At 57.7% G+C, this 16,483-nt stretch overlaps 2 protein-coding genes across 6 annotated transcripts; one reads left to right on the forward strand and one right to left on the reverse strand.

The window, feature by feature from the left end:
- Positions 1-537: 537 nt before the first annotated feature.
- Positions 538-8,231, forward strand: HOMER3 (homer scaffold protein 3). Of its 4 annotated transcripts, XM_077859308.1 has the most exons (11): positions 596-690; positions 1,197-1,326; positions 2,367-2,448; positions 2,528-2,684; positions 2,936-3,067; positions 4,365-4,472; positions 5,321-5,442; positions 5,952-6,108; positions 6,431-6,544; positions 6,640-6,726; positions 7,763-8,231. In XM_077859308.1, exons 3-11 carry the CDS (start codon positions 2,435-2,437, stop codon positions 7,952-7,954), a joined length of 1,083 nt encoding a protein of 360 aa, XP_077715434.1. In that variant the 5' UTR covers positions 596-690; positions 1,197-1,326; positions 2,367-2,434; the 3' UTR covers positions 7,955-8,231. The 4 variants fall into 4 exon arrangements, with proteins under 4 accessions (XP_077715433.1, XP_077715434.1, XP_077715435.1 ...); XM_077859307.1 differs by lacking the exon at positions 1,197-1,326 and having other exon boundaries at positions 538-690; XM_077859309.1 differs by lacking the exons at positions 596-690; positions 1,197-1,326 and adding an exon at positions 719-737.
- Positions 8,232-8,822: 591 nt separating this feature from the next.
- DDX49 (DEAD-box helicase 49) lies at positions 8,823-16,464 on the reverse strand. 2 transcript variants are annotated; one of them, XM_077859305.1, is made up of 13 exons: positions 16,148-16,456; positions 14,796-14,919; positions 13,695-13,780; positions 13,485-13,606; positions 12,998-13,185; positions 12,701-12,841; positions 11,904-11,979; positions 11,555-11,631; positions 11,303-11,400; positions 10,530-10,604; positions 9,623-9,711; positions 9,471-9,542; positions 8,823-9,373 (listed from the first exon to the last, which is right to left on the reverse strand). In XM_077859305.1, the coding sequence occupies exons 1-13, from the start codon at positions 16,323-16,325 to the stop codon at positions 9,170-9,172; spliced, it is 1,530 nt and encodes a 509-aa protein (XP_077715431.1). In that variant the 5' UTR covers positions 16,326-16,456; the 3' UTR covers positions 8,823-9,169. The 2 variants fall into 2 exon arrangements, with proteins under 2 accessions (XP_077715431.1, XP_077715432.1); XM_077859306.1 differs by lacking the exon at positions 10,530-10,604 and having other exon boundaries at positions 16,148-16,464.
- Positions 16,465-16,483: the final 19 nt, after the last annotated feature.

Here is a 16,483-nt window from a genome sequence, read left to right on the forward strand (position 1 = left end):
CATTAAGTGCCTACTGTTTGCCTCTCTCAGCCTCTTCTAGCTTTCGCCCAGCCTGTGTCTGTTTCATTTCCAGGCTACACCCACTGAGCACCTACTGTGTGCAAGCACCCAGCTCCGTGCGATAGAGGAGCCCCGGCCTCTAGATCCCTGTCAGGTGGAGAGGGACTCCCATCAAAGGCATAAGGTCATGACCTCAGGCAGTGCCCCGAGGGCCAGGGCCGCCCCGACAGGACGATGAAGCCCCATCCTCCATCTGTCTGCCTCCTGTGTCTCTCCCTCATATCTCTGCCTCTGGGTCTGGGTCTCTGTCCCCATCCGCCCCGGCCCTCTTCCCCGCTCTTCACCCCGCCCCCCGCCCCCAGGGAGTCCCGTCCCGCCCCGCTCCCGGCTTCCGCCCCTCCCTTCCCCCCCCCCCGCCGCGGAGGGCCGGCAGGGGGCGCTGCGGGGCGGCCTCGGCGGCCCGGGGAGGCGGGGCGGGCGGCGGCCGCGTCGGGACCGGCCGCGATGGGACCGGAGGCGGCGCGGGCGGCGGCGGAGGCGCAGACAAAGGCGCGGGCGGCGCGGAGGGCGGCGCGGAGGGCGCGGGCCCCGGAGCCAGCGAGCGAGCGGGGCGCCCGGCTGCGGGGAGTCGGCGCCGCGGGGCAGCACCCGACTCGCGCCCGGACACTCGCGGGGCGCCGAGCCCGCAGGGTGAGCCCGGCTGTCCGAGCCTGCGCGGGGGACGCGGGGGCCCCCAGGTGCCAGGGCCGGGGCGAGGGCGCGGGGGTCCCCGAAGTTCCGGGCCGGGAGGCTGGGGGCGGCCGGGGAGCCCCGAAGTTCCAGGGCTTGAGAGGGCGCAGGGGCCCCGAAGTTCCGGAGCCGGGGTCGGAGAGGGCACGGGGCGAGGGGTTCCCAAAGTTCCGGACCCGGCGTTGGAGGAGGCTGCGCTGTCCCCGACGTTCCCGGCCTGGGGTTGGGAGGCGGCACGAGAGGATCCCGAAATCACCGACCCGGGGCTGGAGAGCTGGCAGGGAGTCCCCGGAATTTAGAAGTCGGAGGTGGTGCGAGGGATCCCCGAAGTTCTGGACCCGGAGTCGGGGGGCATCGCGCGAATCTCGGAAGTTCCCGGGTCGAGGGTGGCACTTCCCGAAGTCGGGGAGCGCATTGGGCGCCCCGATTCTGACGCGGATGGGAATTCTTTCCTTACTGAATACCAGGCCCCCCAGCCCGGGGCGCATGGGGTGGGGCTTCGCCCCCACACGCAACTGGGGATCCTGGCACCGGGCGGGGTCCGGGCCTCCTCCGGGAGCCCCGCGGCCGGCGGCGACCGAGGCACATGACTAGTTGGTGAGTAACTTTCCCCAAAGCTGCAAGTCGCGGCAGGACCGTCAGGGCCGGCAGGGCCTGGGTTTCTGGGACCCCTGCACCCTGGAACCCTGCTTCGACCCAGGACTTGCTCCCAACCCGGGCCAGCGCTGCCGCCCCTCCCCCACACAGGGGCTCCGGTTTCAGACCCTGTGACCCGGGCAGCAGCTGCCCAGGACAGGGTGGGGGGGCAACCCTCCTCTGACCAGGGAGGCCGCTCCGCGGGGGGCCTCCCTTCCCCCACTGGCCACCTCCCTTCCCCAGGTCCCTCCTGGTCCCCTGCAGATCCCCCAGATGCAGGTTTTGGAGGCACAGAGGTGAGGTTAAGGAATTCTCCAGGGCAGCCATTCCTGGTATCTGTGAGGTCGTGGCTGGAGGCAGCAAGAGGGGCTGGGGATCTCCCAATCCTTGATGCCACCCAGCCCTGCATGGTATTGGGATAGAGTGGTCATGGGCAATCGGTTAGTGGGTACCAGGGTAAATTTGTTTGGCTACATCTTCTTAACTAGGCTGGCAGCTCCCTGGGGATTTGGACTCTGCCTCCAAGTGTGCCTCTGCCCTAGAGTGGAAGCTGAGGGGTCCCTCTGTGGGATCTAGGAGGAACTGGTCTCCCAGGAGGCATCTGGTGATGGCCCACATTTTGATGGAGATCCTGGTTTGGGGAGTGATGAGTGAATGTGGCAGAAAATACCAAGTAGGAGTTCACCTTGGCCTTCTCTATCTAGCACCAGTATTGAGGGGGTGTCACTCTGGGTTCAGTAACCAGCATGCTGACAAGTTTATGCTGGGAGATCCAGGGCCACCTGGCTCCTCTCGGAGAGTCATCTCCTGCTCAGGGTGTGTGGGGGCTTCCTCCCAAAGGAGAGGGACAGGGTGTTTTTGCTGAATGATCTGCTGATTCCTTTACCTTTCTAATTGAGGTTCTATGAATGGTGTGGCTGGTGGTGGGTCCTGAGGTTGGACCCGCTTGGTTTCCTTAAGCCTGTCCTGGGGAGACACTCACAATCCCTCTCTCCCCCCAGAGGCTGAACCCGCAGCTCCTGCCATCCCTCTGGCTGCCTCTTGGAGCCCACCCAACCCAACCTGACCAATGTCCACAGCCAGGTGAGCCCCTGCCTCCCCAGCTTGGCCCTGAGCCCCCTGGGGGATGCCTAGCCCCACTGAGAACCGTCTCCCCACGCAGGGAGCAGCCCATCTTCAGCACACGGGCACATGTGTTCCAGATTGACCCGGCCACCAAGCGGAACTGGATCCCCGCGGGCAAGCACGCACTCACGGTCTCCTACTTCTATGATGCCACCCGCAATGTCTACCGAATCATCAGCATTGGGGGTGCCAAGGTCCTGGCAGGGCCTGGGTGGGGGTGGCAGGCTCCTGAGGTCTCAGAGGCAGGTTTGGGTCTAGTCATTACCCTGCTGTGTGCCTGGGGGCTGGGGGTTGGGAGGAGCCCTTAAATCAGTCTCTGTCTTGAGATGGCTCACACCTAGAACCTCCCAAGAGCTAATACAAAGTGACACCCTGGGGGTCTCATGTTCATTATTGTCAGTCTCATCAAGCTTGAATTGTGTTCCCCCCTCTTCCCTCTTCCCAGGCCATCATCAACAGCACCGTCACCCCCAACATGACCTTTACCAAAACCTCCCAGAAGTTTGGGCAGTGGGCAGACAGTCGTGCCAACACCGTCTATGGCCTTGGCTTTGCTTCTGAGCAGCATCTGACCCAGGTGGGCTTGCAGGATTACATGGCGGGAAGGACAGGGCTGGCCCTGGGGTTCCTCTTAGGGCCCTGGGGGCCTCTGGGCAGGTGCTGTAGAATAGGCATGAGAATTAGACAACCCTTCCTGGTTCCCTGGCTCATGTCTCAGCTCTGCTGGCCATCTCAGCTCTGCTGGCTCCAATTTTGGACACACCCCGCCCTTCTCTGGGTGCCTGGGATGAGCTGGGAGTTCCCTCACACACCCTAGCACTACCTTCATCATTGCCTCCCTCCACCCTCTGCTGTCTTCAGACTTCAATATTGTCTCATCCCATTGTTCCCCTGGATGAGTAGTGCTTTCTGATTCCTAATGAGATCGTGAGGATTCTCTTTGCTTCTAGAAGCTTTCATTTTCCTTTCAAATTTAGGTCTTGAATTAATTTCTGTGGGTGGTATAAAGCAGGAGTATTTTTTCTCACTGAGTATTTAGTTGCTCTTCAACCGTTTTTTGAGATGATTTCCCTCCAACGACTTGCACTGGTCTCTTCCCCCCAATCGAGTGACCGTCTGTGTGTAAACATTTTCTTTAAAAAATTATTTTCAAACTAAAGAAGTTTATTTTAAAATGAAAACCAGTGTATCCTACCCTAACTGGAAAATCGGTATAGGTAGAGTAGGAATGAGAAGAGGGTGATTTACTTTTTCACTGAGTACAGGTGCCTCTCAGAGGCTCTGAGCCCAAGACCTGCTTTCTCTGTGTTATAAAAAGATATTCACAAGTGTCCGGGGCATTAAAGACAGCACCCACCTGAGGCTCTCCTTGCTGAAATAAGCCTGACTGAGAGGAAGGGGATCCCTTTCTTTCTTTCTTTTTTTTTTTTTTTTCAAGATTTTATTTATTTATTCATGAGAGACACACAGAGAAAGAGGCAGAGACATAGGCAGAGGGAGAAGCAGGCTCCACAAAGGAAGCCCGATTCAGGACTCGACCCCTGTACTCTGGGATCACACCCTGAGCCGAAGGCAAATGCCCAACCGCTGAGCCACTCAGGCGTTCCAGGGGATCCCTTTCTCAAGGCGGCTCCATGGAATTCACCTCCACCTAAATCCTACCTCCACCATGATACTCAGTCTGCTCACTGGAACAACATATTCCAAGCCTCCTGACCACTCTTCCAGTTCATGAGACCAGAGGATATGCATGACTCCTAAAGTCCCTTTCAAAGTGACAAGGGTGGCGCTGGGTGGGGGTGACCAAGTGAGGCCCTGGGAGAGGGGGCTGGGTTGGCTTTGACTGTTTGTTCTGCTCCCCTCCCCACCCCCAGTTTGCTGAGAAGTTCCAGGAAGTAAAGGAAGCAGCGAGGCTGGCGAGGGAGAAATCTCAGGATGGGGGGGAGCTCACCAGTCCAGCCCTGGCGCTCGCTGCCCACCAGGTCAGTATTTCCTGTCCCATGCCTGCCAGTCACTCAGCTGATACTGAGGGTCCAGGTACTGTGCTGGTGCCCAGGACCAAATGCTCACAGATCCCATAAAACTCCACCTACAGCAGGAGCCTTGGAAGAAAAGGCTCAGGAGCACATCCTGGGGGGCCGGCCTAGCCTTGGATCACCGAAGGCCTGGAAACCAGCTTAGATGGTGGAGTAAAAACCCGGAGGTTGAAATAGCTAATGGGGGTGGTGGTGGGGGGTGGCCAAGTGAGAAACTGTCCTGGGAGCTTTCCCCCACTAATTTATTCAGCATAATTTACTGACCACCTACTGTGTGCCAGGCCCAGGGCTGGGAAAGAGGGTGACAGAGATGAAAAAGCAGGCTGCTCCGGACCCTCAGAGCCCGCGGGCCAGGCAGTGAGGGGGATACATAATGAATTCGGCCTGGTGGAGGGCTTCCTGTCTGAATCTTAAAAGCAGGTGGAAATTTGGCCCCAGGGAAGGACATAGCTATGAAGGAATAGCACAGAGGTTTCACATTGCTCCCCCCACCTTTGCAGATTTTGAGTATCTCAGTGGTTTATTTAGACCAGCCTGAATCAGGTGTGCCTGGGGCCTTGGTGAGAGCCCAGGGAGGCTAAGTGGGGGCACAGTGCCTGGAACTCTGGCCCAGGGGCCATGGGGAGCCACAGAGGGTAGATGAGGAGAGGGGCGCGCTTGCATCCCAGGGCTGGAAAGGACCCTGGCCTTCAGTCACAATACCGGTGACATCAGCGCTGACCCCAACCATGACCTTACCGGTCCTTGGCTGAAGCCACACCCCAGTGTGACCCCTCTTCTGCCCACGCCCTTAGGTGCCCCCAAGTCCCCTCGTCAGCGCCAATGGCCCCGGCGACGAGAAACTGTTCCGTAGCCAGAGCGCCGACGTCCCCGGCCCCGCCGAGCGCGAGCGGCTCAAGAAGATGCTGTCCGAGGGGTGAGGCGGGTAGGGCGAGCAGAGGGGGTGTCAGGACGCCAGGCACCCGGAGTTGCTCCTCAGAAGCCCTTGGGGCGCGACGGGCCGCGGGATCGGACTGTACCCAAGGCCCGGGAAGGGGAGGAGACTGGCTCGCTTCCGCCCCTCCTGGAGCCGACCTCGCCCCTGCAACGCGCTCCTCCTTCGAGCACGCCTTCTCGGGCCGCCCCTGCCCGACCTCATCCCTCCCGGGGACTAACCCTGTCTCGGTCACGCCTCCCCGAGCGAATTCTAAACCCACGATGTCTCCAACCCGCGCCCGGTTCGGAGCACGCCCCGAGGGGCTGACGCCGCTGCCCCTTCCGTGCGTCTCCCTGGGCGGGCACCCGGCCCCTACTTTGACCCCGCCCCGGCCAAGGCCCCGCCCAGGTGGCCCCGCCCCTGCCAAGGCCCCGCCCACGGCCCCGCCCCGCCGCTGCCCCTACCCTTTGGGGCCGGGTCTCGCGCCGCCAACCCTTGCACCCCTGCAGCTCCGTGGGCGAGGTGCAGTGGGAGGCGGAATTCTTCGCGCTGCAGGACAGCAACAACAAGTTGGCGGGCGCCCTGCGAGAAGCCAACGCCGCCGCCGCCCAGTGGAGGCAGCAGCTGGAGGCCCAGCGTGCCGAGGCCGAGAGGCTGCGGCAGCGGGTGAGAGGATCCCTTCCTCCCAGAGACTCCGAGTGGCCCCAGCAGCTGGGGAGTCCGGGCCTCCGCAGGTCCTATCCGTCCTTGGGTTCACTGCCTGGCTGTGTGATCTCTGCAGGTCATTTCTCTGAGCCTCAGTTTCTTGTTCTGTATTATGGGTCTGAGATAATGCCAACCATTGTCAAACCCTAAAGTCCTACCTGCTGCATGTTGGTGGCCCCAATCAGAGGGGATGAGTGCCTAGTCATGGGTGTGACCGAGCAAGGGCAGATTCCCCAGGAGAGTTCAGGCTGGGTGTCAGGGGCTGACTTTCCTATCCACACAGGTGGCTGAGCTGGAGGCCCAGGCAGCGGTGGCGGAGCCACCCTCGGTCAGTGAGAAGGAAGGGCCAGGCCAGTCACTGGAGCAGCTGGAGGCTCTAGTGCAAACCAAGGACCAGGTGAGCACTGAGTGTGTGTCCCTGGGCTTCATCTTCCCTGACATCCCACAAGGGAGCCAGGACCCCCAGAATAGACCCTGGGAACTCTTCTCTAGGAGATCCAGACACTGAAGAGCCAAACTGGTGGAACCCGTGAGGCCCTGGATGCCACGGAGCGTGAGGAGGCACAGCAGAAAGTGCAGGTGTGTGTCGTGGGGTGGGGTGACAACACAGGGGCAGGCGGCTCCTGGTGTGGGACAGACCTGGGATCTTTCTTTCCTATTGGGTCCTGGGCAGCTGTGTGCCTATCCAAGCCTGTTTCTTAACCTGTAAGGGGTGAGGAAGAGATTTGCCTAAGGTTGTGAAGGATTGGGAAGACCGGGTACATGGAAAGCCTGAGTTGCAGCCAGTGTTTTGTAAAGGACAACTGTTATTAGGACAATGTTTCCTATTCTTTGATTCAAAAGCAATTAACAAATATTTTATTTATTTGAGATAGAGCTTGGGCGGGGAGGGGTAGAAGGAAAAAGAGAAGCAGGTTCCCCACTGAGCAGGGAGCCTGACACGGGGCTGGATCCCAGGACCCTGAGATCATGACTGAAGTCAAAGGCAGACGCTTAACTGACTGAGCCACCCAGGAGCCCCTCAACAATTTTTGAGTCCCTGCTGAATTCCCATCCTTAACCCCATCAAGTCCTCAGGTCAGGAGCCTGCATTTGAACCCAGGTCTGAGTGGCCTGGCTTTCACTGAAGACTTTATCGGAAAAATGTTGATGGGGTATGTCCCGTGAGTCCAGCAGGTGAAGATGTTAAAGGATCTGGGGACCCAAGAGAAGTTGGGGAGATGCTCCCTCTGGTCTCCTGCACAGCGTGCACAGCCTATGCAAAGGCCCTGAAGTGGAAAGAAACTCAACATTGTGGTTCAAAGAACCACAAGGAAGCTGGCAAGGCTGAGTTGGAAAGGACAAGGAGAGGAGGGAGTGATGTGGGTTTTGTTCCCAGCCTAATGGGTCACAGAAGGGTTTTGAGCAGAAGGGGGATGTGTGTTCTATGACCTTTAAATTGGCCAAGGGCTCAGGGAGTGTCTCTTATCCCTTCAAGGAGGATGAGACTAAAAGGCTTGGCAGGGCCCAGAGTGGAGTTTGATGGGATGGTACTCAGATGCTGAATGCCCCAAGCAGGGCTGGTGACCCTAGAGACTTGTTGGGGCTCCAAAACCTGCCTGCTCTCTCCCTGCAGGACCTGGAGACTCGCAATGCTGAGCTAGAGCATCAGCTGCGGGCAACGGAGCGCAGCCTGGAGGAGGCCCGGGCCGAGCGGGAACGGGCACGGGCTGAGGTGGGCCGAGCTGCACAGCTGCTGGACGTCAGGCTGTTTGAGCTGAGCGAGCTGCGAGAGGGCCTCGCCCGCCTGGCAGAGGGCACACCCTGAGCCTGGCTGCAGGGTCTGCGTGGGAGCCGGGGCCTGTGGCAGCTGGTTTTATACGCAGGATTCCCGCCTGGGGCACGAGCCGGGCCGCGGGCAGCACAATGGGCCATTCACCCTGGCAGGGACTGGGGGCCCAACCCAGCCTGGGGAGGGCCTGGCCGTAGTGCCCCAGCTGGCCCTGGCCGCTCACAGCTCAAGGGGTGTTCTGGGGCTTTTCATTGTGTAGATTTCTAGAATCCCCAGGGCACGTGCTGGTGCCCAGATTACATTTCTAAGAGTGGCTGTGCCTGTGTGTGTGTTATGTGGGCACCCAGGCATCTGACCGCCGTCACTGCACCCCTCTTCCTGCTTCCTCTTCCATGTACCTCAGCTGCTCTGTCTTTGTAGGGCTTAGTAAACCACTTGCAGGTGAGAAGAATGAGTTTCAGAGCCTGAGAAGCACACCCAGGCCACACAGCCAGGAGCTCAGCTCTGTACAGCATAGCTCTGTCCACCCCCTGGGGCTCAACTCATGTGGTCTGGACCACTTTGCCTTTAGGTGGCCCTTGGTTAAGCATCCCCTCCCTCTACTCTGGCTACAAATCCCAAATTCCACCAGGCGTCATTTCACTGAACCTGATGGCCACGTTTGGAGGGTGATGCCCTTGCTGTGCCCATTTTTCAGACAAGGAAAGAGAGGCCCAGATGGGGCTTCTCAAACTCAAGGTCACTTGGCCAAAATGGCCAGCACTATAGTTCAAAGCTTTGGGCCTGGCCCGATGGAAATGAAGAATGAGTGGTGGGTGGGGGTGACATGATGTCCTGGGGGGCTTGGGAAGCACCAGTAGCTGAACCCTCCTCCCTTGCCCCTACTGCCACAAGTCAGACCAAGGAAGCTGAGAGACCCATTTATTAAGTGACTCCTGGCAAGCAACATGCCTTTGCTCTGGGGCCCTGTAGCATCCCCCTGCCCTCCCAACCGAGGTGACCAGCGTCACTGTGTATGGAGTTGGGCCCAAACTTGTAGTCAGTGTTCTTTCCTTCTCTGCAGCCTGATGCTTGGCAGAGGCTCTGAGAAGGGGCCAGCTGGGGGCTGCAGGGTGGAAGAGCTGTGCAGTGCACAACATGGGTGTCTTGGGTCCCACTGACAGCGACTGTGCAGGTCCAGGGGAGTGGAGGGGCCCTCCGACTGTCCGTTCTGGGGAGGAATCCCAGGCTAGGCACATGACCATGTGGCGCTCAGGGCTGGCCGTGGATGGGCGCTGGGGCTGAGTGAGCTTCAGGTGGGGCCCTGGGTGGACGCCCCCCGGGTGGACGCCCCCCATGGCCAGCCCTGCTGGCTTTCTGCCGCTGTAGCGCCTGCTCCACCTTCTCCTTGAAGCGCCGGTTCTTCTGCTTGATCTTGGCCAGCTCAGCCTTGCGTTTGGCTTCTAGATCAGGGTCCTGGTGGGAGGACCCGCAGGTGGCCAAGCTGGGCAATCTGCCCCCTGGAAGCCCTCCCTTTACCCCCCACACCCCGACCAGCCCACTCAGCGCTCACCTTCCCCTCCAGGATCAGCTGCTTCCGCTTGTTGATCTCCTTCTTTTCGTCAAAGTTGGCCGCCTCCAGTTTCTGGGGAGAGAAGGAGAGGCTGTCATAGGGGCCCTCATCACAAATGGAGCACCCTGGGCCCCAAGGCCTCCCATACTCACAATTTCACACTCCCTCCGCACCACATTGACCTGCGTGAGGATCTGCAGCACCTTGGCCTCCTCCACTGAGAGCTCCTCCAGCTGCTTCTCTGAGAGAGGGCAGACAAGAGGAGGGATCCTGGCTTAGGAGTGAGCTCCCCATGCAGTGGGGTATACAAGCTTGGGGTCATATCATATAAAGGTCAGATGGGCAAGATCTGGAATTGTAGACCTAAAGAAGATAGGCTGTCCTTTTTTATTGCTATTAGCAATACTATGAATTTGACTGGAAGTTTGTTGTTGTTTTTATAAACTCCTTTAGAGGCACCTGGCTGACTCAGAAGAGTATGTGACTCTTGATCTCGGGACTCTTGACTCTTGAGCCCTACGTTGGGTGTAGAGATTATTTTAACACTCTCCTTTAGGGATGCCTGGCTGGCTTAGTCAGAACAGTGTGTGACTTTTGATCTTGGGGTCATGAGTTTGAGCCCCATGTTGCGTATAGAAATTACTCAAACACTGTCCTTTGAAGTCCAGAGGCTTCTGAATTTTAGGACAGTCTGTGCAATGATTACAGATTTTCCAGTAGTTCTTGGTCTGGGCACTTGCTAAACCACCCAAGGGGGGTTTTAAACACACCCAGACCCTGTCCCTGAGGCCTCTGACTTAACCACAGGGACCATCCATACATCCCTGTCTAAGAAACCAAAATCCCTTCCCATTGGATGTGGCTTTCAGTGGCTGAGGGCACTGTGGGAAGCTTGTTTTGCTAATTGGGCTAAAAGCCTTCATTTGGGATTGCACAGAAAGGAAAGTGGAGTTTAAGCCTGCTCGTGAGTAGCCCAGCAGGTGTCAGAGAGGGGTGAGTGGGCATCTTACCCAGAGGCATCCGGCTCCCCCCAACCCCCTCTCCCACCCTACCACTCACTGATCTGCTCCTCGATGGCATGTACAAGGTGGATGTCATACTGCGTCACCAGTGTGATGGCCTGTCCCTGCCGCCCTGCAAGGACACACCATAGTTACCTGCTGTGAGCTAGGGGCCAAATAGGCTGTGACCACTAGGCGGCTCAGGGCTCTTCCTGGTGGGAACAGTAAGGGCTCAGTGAACGGGGCTAGGGCAGGTCCATCCCAGAGGAGACACAGGACACCAGCAGCGGTGGCTCCGCTGCCAGGCCGGCATTACACGGTGCTGGTGATGTGGCTGATCTCCCTTTGGGGTCTGGCTATCAGCATTTTGTCAGTGATAAGGCTCAATGGGCCTCAGCCCAGATCTGCCACACTACTTTCTCCATTCCCTGTTTCCATGAGGGTGACTGGTGCATGACAGCCGCTGAGGCCCGTGACCTCTGGAGCAGCACCAAACAGGCATCGTTCTCATTACTTGTCCTTTGATGAGGAGATGGGCCCAGAGAGCTGATGGAACCTGCCCGAGGCCACAGGACAGGAGAGAAGGGCCAGGCCTGGTCTGGCTCCAGAATCCATGTTTCTCCCCACTGCTGGCATGAGAGGATCTCATAAACCAGAGCATTCACCGCCTCTGCTTTCAAAACGATGATTCCCCAAACTTCTGGACACTCCTTCTCACCAGCAGGCTATACCCCCATATCTTCTCTCACCGACTCCTGACTTTGGTTCCTCATGGTGAGGGGAAGGCAGGAGGGACATGGGTCCAACGGCCATCCCGCCCTGTCCACTTACCTGCACGGGCTGTCCGGCCAACTCGGTGTATGTAGATCTTCGGCAGCCCGGGCGTGTTGTGGTTGATAACCACCTGCACTGTGGGAATGTCCAGGCCCCTAGAGGCAGAGGCCAGTCAGTGCTACTGTCCATGTGGGGAAACTGAGGCGGGGACTCATCCAAGGTCACTCAGCCACCCCAATTCTTGCCCTGGTCCCACTGTGGGGGTGCCACTGGGCAGCACAGAAGACGGAACACCCTGGGGCTGCTCACCGGGAGGCCACGTCTGTTGCAATCAGGATCCTGTAGATGCTGGACTTGAATTTGGCCAGGGCAGCAAAGCGTTCTTTCTGTTGCCAAGTTGGGGAGAGAATTGGGAAGATAGGGGTCAGGGAGCATCTCAGCAAACATTTGAGCACTTACTGTGTGAGGCCTGGGAACAGGGTAGAGTCTAGGATAGGCCCACCCTCACGGGGTTCACCCATGGAAAGGATGGACCAAGGCAAATGGGTGGCAGGAAGTGTTCAAGGCAGAGGAAAGAGCGTGGTCCTGAGGCTGGAATCAGTTGCCAGGGCAAGGCTAGTGATGGCAGGTGGGTTTCTGGGGCAGTTTCATCCCATACCTGTTTCATCATGGAATGCAGAGCCACAGTGGGGAAGTTGAATTTACGCAGCATCATGCACAGGATCTGGCAGGTCCTGGTGGGAAGGACACACTGTCAACCTCTCGTCAACCTCTCCAGGGCCAGGGTCTTGGGAAGGCACTCCCATCCCAGCACACCCCAAGATCGAAAGTAGGTGGCTCTGCACCACCGGTAAAGGAGAAGCAGGGGTGTGCAGTATCCTGCCTGCTGACCCCTTCCGTGGCTAGGCCAATGATAGTCAGACCTACATCCAGATTTTCTTCTGGAAGCCAATAAATTTTCGGAGGGCAAGAACCAGTTAGGGGGTCTCCTCCAGGGGATGTAGGCTGCATATCTACTCTGACTCATGCTACCACTTCCTAATAATCTCCTCTAAGACCTTCAAAAGATTTTGAAGGCCCCTGGGACTATAGAGAGGACAGACCTGGGTCTTGGAGCTGATGTGCCGGGGCCTAGCAACACACTGAGACACAGTGAAAAGGCCTTCCCAGCTATTGCTGGGGAATTCTGGGTACAGCCAGAGGCCCCTGGACCTTCTGGGTAAGAGTGGGCCTGAGGAACCCCAAATCCTGGCTCTGCCTTCAGGAGGGGTAACCTCAGCAAACTGCTTGACCTCCCAGAGCTTCCTTGAATGAATCCTCTAGAACCTTTGGTCTGAGCAGAGGCCCTGGAGTGCAAAGACTGGCTGTGTGTCTCGTACCTTGGGCCTTCATAAAGGGTTATGGGGACAGGGGATTGGGGGATCTGAGGGAAGAGAGAGGCAGGCCCATGCTCACTTGCACGTGTTGGTAAAGATGATGATGGACCAGTCCTCGTGCTCATCCTGGAAGTTCTGAATCAGGTGGACCAGATAGGCGTCCTTGACCTTCTCAGGCACCAACAGGTAGCGCTGGTCCAGCTGCTCCACTGTACGCACCCTGGGGATGCGCAGGGCTCAGTCTCCCCCAGCTGAATGGAGCCAATGCCCCACACTGGCCACGGGCCTTAACTTCTTTTGGGTGTGTCTCCCCTCCCCTCACCCACACCACCCACCTGCCCCTGCCTTGCCCCTCTGCACTGGGCTGTGGACTCACGGGGCCTGAGCCTCCCAAAAGAAGGGCTGGTTGGTGGCCAGTCCCTGAAGCTCTTTGAGTGTGTCAGTCAGTGTGGCACTGAAGAGCAGTGTCTGCCTACGAGTGGGCACGGCTGCCAGGATGGCCTCCAGGTCCACGGTGAAATCCGTGCAGCCCTGCTCCAGCAGCCGGTCAGCCTCATCCATCACCTGCAGCACCAGGGGTAGGGGGTAGGAGGTCTGGGGTGAGAGCCCTGTCCAGGGCCTGAGCACATGCCCAGCCCAGCCTAGCTCAGCCAGTCTCCCTCACACACCTCCTGCCCAGCCTTGGACACATGCCCTGGAGCCTTCTCCCTCTAGGTCTCTGACATCTGCTCCTCAGAGAGGCCCTGCCCCCAACCTCCATTGATCTCTCAGCTGTCCTATCACTTCTCCTAATGCTCTCCTGGATGGCCTGTGGGACACGTGTCCTGAACGGATCAATCAATTGGTGCCCCAGGCCGACTCACCAGGAAACGGATCTTCTTTATGCTAAAAGTGTTGGAGCTCCGGAGGTGGTCAGCCAGGCGCCCTGGTGTGGCAATGACCACGTGTGGTTTCCGGGAGAGCTCCAGGGCCTGGGCCACCATATCTGTAGGTGGAGTGTGAGAGGTGGGTCTGGGTGGGTGGCCTGAGGCCACGGGGGAGCCCTACCCAGAGCCTCCCCGGGCCCCCTGTACCCATGCCGCCGACAATGATGCAGTCTTTCAGGCCCAAAGGCTTCCCCAGGACCCGGAACTGCTCTGCAATCTGGTAGGCCAGCTCCCTGTGGGTGTGAAGGGGCCAGGCTGGGTTAGATAGGGGTTCTGTGCCTGCCTCTCAATCCCATGCCCATCCCTCAGACCTCCCGACTGGCCCTCTCCTGCTTATACACATACCACAACTTCCAGTTCCCTCTGGATAAGGGCTCGGTCGGATACTGAGCACCGGAGCCCTGTTTTGGCCCCTGTCCCCTTACAAGGCTGGGATCCAGACATCCCACAGCCCCTCGCCCACCAGACCCACCCAAACTGGCCTCTCCTCCTCAGTTGTGACCTCAACACCATAGTCACCAAAGTCCAAGATCTAAGCCCCCTCCCTTGGGGCTGGTCAGTGTCCAAGCTCTGTCTTCCCTACCCTTCAGCCCCAGCTCTGCCCAGGCCTCTCCCTGGCCCATGTGTCCACTTCTTGTCCTCTTGTTTTGCCCTCTCCTGCTCACGTGCCCCCAGAATTGATCTAACTCTCTTCCTGGCATTCTAGGCTTTTCTCAAGTTGGCTCTAACCTGCCTGGCCCCAAGTACCCTTTCTGTGCCTTGCCTCTCTCTCACACCTCTGCTCAAATGCACTAGCAGTTCCCTCTGCCTAGAATAAATATCTTTCCCCAAATTTGTCCCTTTGAGAGATCCTTGTCATTCTTTAAGGAACCCCTTGAATGAAATATTCCCCAACTCCCTCCTCCCCAGGCCACACCCTCACAGCATACAGTGCCTACCTTTCCTCCTGCTGCTATAGGACTTACCATGTCAACTGCCATATTTGTCTGCCCAAGAACAGGAGATGTGTCTCTATCTTGGGCTACAAAACTCTTGATAGCTCCTGCCTAGCTGGAACTTGCCATGAGACAGACCCTGTGCTCAGCACTTCTCACACACTATCCTGGTTAATTTTCTACCTCCCTTAAGAGGCCGGAATGATTTTTGTCCCCATTTTAAAAAGAGGGAAAGTGAGCTTAGAGAGGTAAAGGTGCTTGCCTAAGAAAACACAGATGGTTAACTCACCCGGAAAGCCTGTGGGGAGCTCACCTGGTGGGTGTCAGGACAAGGCAGAAGATGCCATAGGGATCCTCAGACAGCTTCTGCAAGATGGGCAGGACAAATGCTGCTGTCTTGCCACTGCCTGTCTTGGCACAGCCCAAGCAGTCCCGACCTGGGCAGAGGGCAAAGGAGCATCAACACACTTCAAGTATACACAAGTGTTCTACTGAGCACAGTTTACAATAGCTAATGTTTAATGAGCAGTTACTATGTATCCAATACTGGCCTATGTCATTTACATCTGGGCACACTGACAAATTCTAGGAGTGTATGATCATTACTGTCTACACCCAACAAAAAGGGAAACTGAGTCTCAGAGATGTGCCCAGGACACACAGCCAGTGAGCAGCAGGCTGGAATGGAACCCACATCCATCTGACCCAAGATGTTACTACTCACTATCTCATTTTGAAGCCCTTACAGCACATCCCAGTGTGGGGAAACCTGAATGCCCCCCCCAATCTGCATCCTAGGATCCCTACTGATTTCTTCATCTTCATTTATTCAACCCTCAACCTGTTATTTCCTAGGTTTCCTAAGGGCATCTCTGCCTATCTTTTTTTTTTTTTTTTTTTTTAAGAGAGAGAGAGAGAGAGTGTGGGGAAGGGTTGGAGCAAAGAGAGAGGGAGAGAGAGAATTCCAAACAGGCTCTACACCCAGCGCGCAGCCCAATGCGGGGCTTGAGCTCAACCCTGAGATCATGATCTGAGCGGAAATCAAGAGTCACAAGCTCTGCGGACTAAGCCACCCAGGCGCCCCCAAGAGCATCTTTTTTTTTTTTTTTTTAAGATTTATTTATTTATTTATGATAGACAGAGAGAGAGAGAGAGAGGCAGAGACATAGGAGGTGGGAGAAGCAGGCCCCATGCACCGGGAGCCCGACGTGGAACTCGATCCCGGGACTCCAGGACCGCGCCCTGGGCCAAAGGCAGGCGCTAAACCGCTGAGCCACCCAGGGATCCCAAGAGCATCTTTTTAATGGCAAACCGGGTTGGGCCATTAGAGTAGAGAGTAGAGTCCTCTACTCTCGGGACCAGAGTCCTGCATTTACCAGTAATCCTGACAACTTCAGTTTCCATTTGTAAAATTCAGATAGTAGTGCTGTGCTCTGAGACCACGAGTTTCTCGGATTACATCACTTATGTGCGGACACACAGGGAGTCAGCTGTGAATCCCAAACGCCAACACTGCCCAGTCTACCTTTGGGACCCAGGCTCGTCCATAACGCCCAAGCGTACCCCTCGCCTCGCAGAAGTGGGTTAGGCAAAGGCTAAGGCGCGAAGGCAAGGGAGCCGACAGAGTGGGGAGGCTTCCTGGGGAAGAGGCCGGGCCACACTTACCCTCCAGGATGGCGGGGATGCAGCCGAGCTGTACAGGCGTGGGCTGCTTCAAACCCAGCTGCCGACATTGTTCCACAAGCCACGATGACAGCCCAAGCTCCGCGAAGCCGGCCATCCTCCCCGCCAGCTCCGGGCGTGCACCGTGTGAGCCCTGCTTTCCGGCGCACGCCGATGACATCACGGAAACCTCGGTTACTGGATCGCCTGCTGCGCGGTCCCACCCCGGTCTAGCTCACACTGCCATTCCCGGGTTCCACCGTATGCTGACCATGTTTCCCCGATTTCCATTGGCTCGCGCGATCAAATTAAACTACAATTCCCGAGATGCCCAGCGAG

Source organism: Canis aureus, chromosome 19 (assembly GCF_053574225.1).
Source record: "Canis aureus isolate CA01 chromosome 19, VMU_Caureus_v.1.0, whole genome shotgun sequence".
In the NCBI taxonomy this organism is placed as follows: Eukaryota; Metazoa; Chordata; class Mammalia; order Carnivora; family Canidae; genus Canis; species Canis aureus.

What these genes read in the sequence shown, in the direction of transcription:
- HOMER3 (XM_077859307.1), top strand. An exon ending in AAGAAGATGCTGTCCGAGGG is followed by an intron (nt 5,443 to 5,951) that starts GTGAGGCGGGTA and finishes GCACCCCTGCAG; the next exon opens with CTCCGTGGGCGAGGTGCAGT. An exon ending in TAGTGCAAACCAAGGACCAG is followed by an intron (nt 6,545 to 6,639) that starts GTGAGCACTGAG and finishes ACTCTTCTCTAG; the next exon opens with GAGATCCAGACACTGAAGAG.
- DDX49 (XM_077859305.1), bottom strand. Translation starts at nt 16,325, where the DNA reads ATGTCATCGGCGTGCGCCGGAAAGCAGGGCTCACACGGTGCACGCCCG. An exon ending in TTTTGGGAGGCTCAGGCCCC is followed by an intron (nt 12,842 to 12,997) that starts GTGAGTCCACAG and finishes GCGCATCCCCAG; the next exon opens with GGTGCGTACAGTGGAGCAGC. An exon ending in TGCGGAGGGAGTGTGAAATT is followed by an intron (nt 9,543 to 9,622) that starts GTGAGTATGGGA and finishes TTCTCTCCCCAG; the next exon opens with AAACTGGAGGCGGCCAACTT.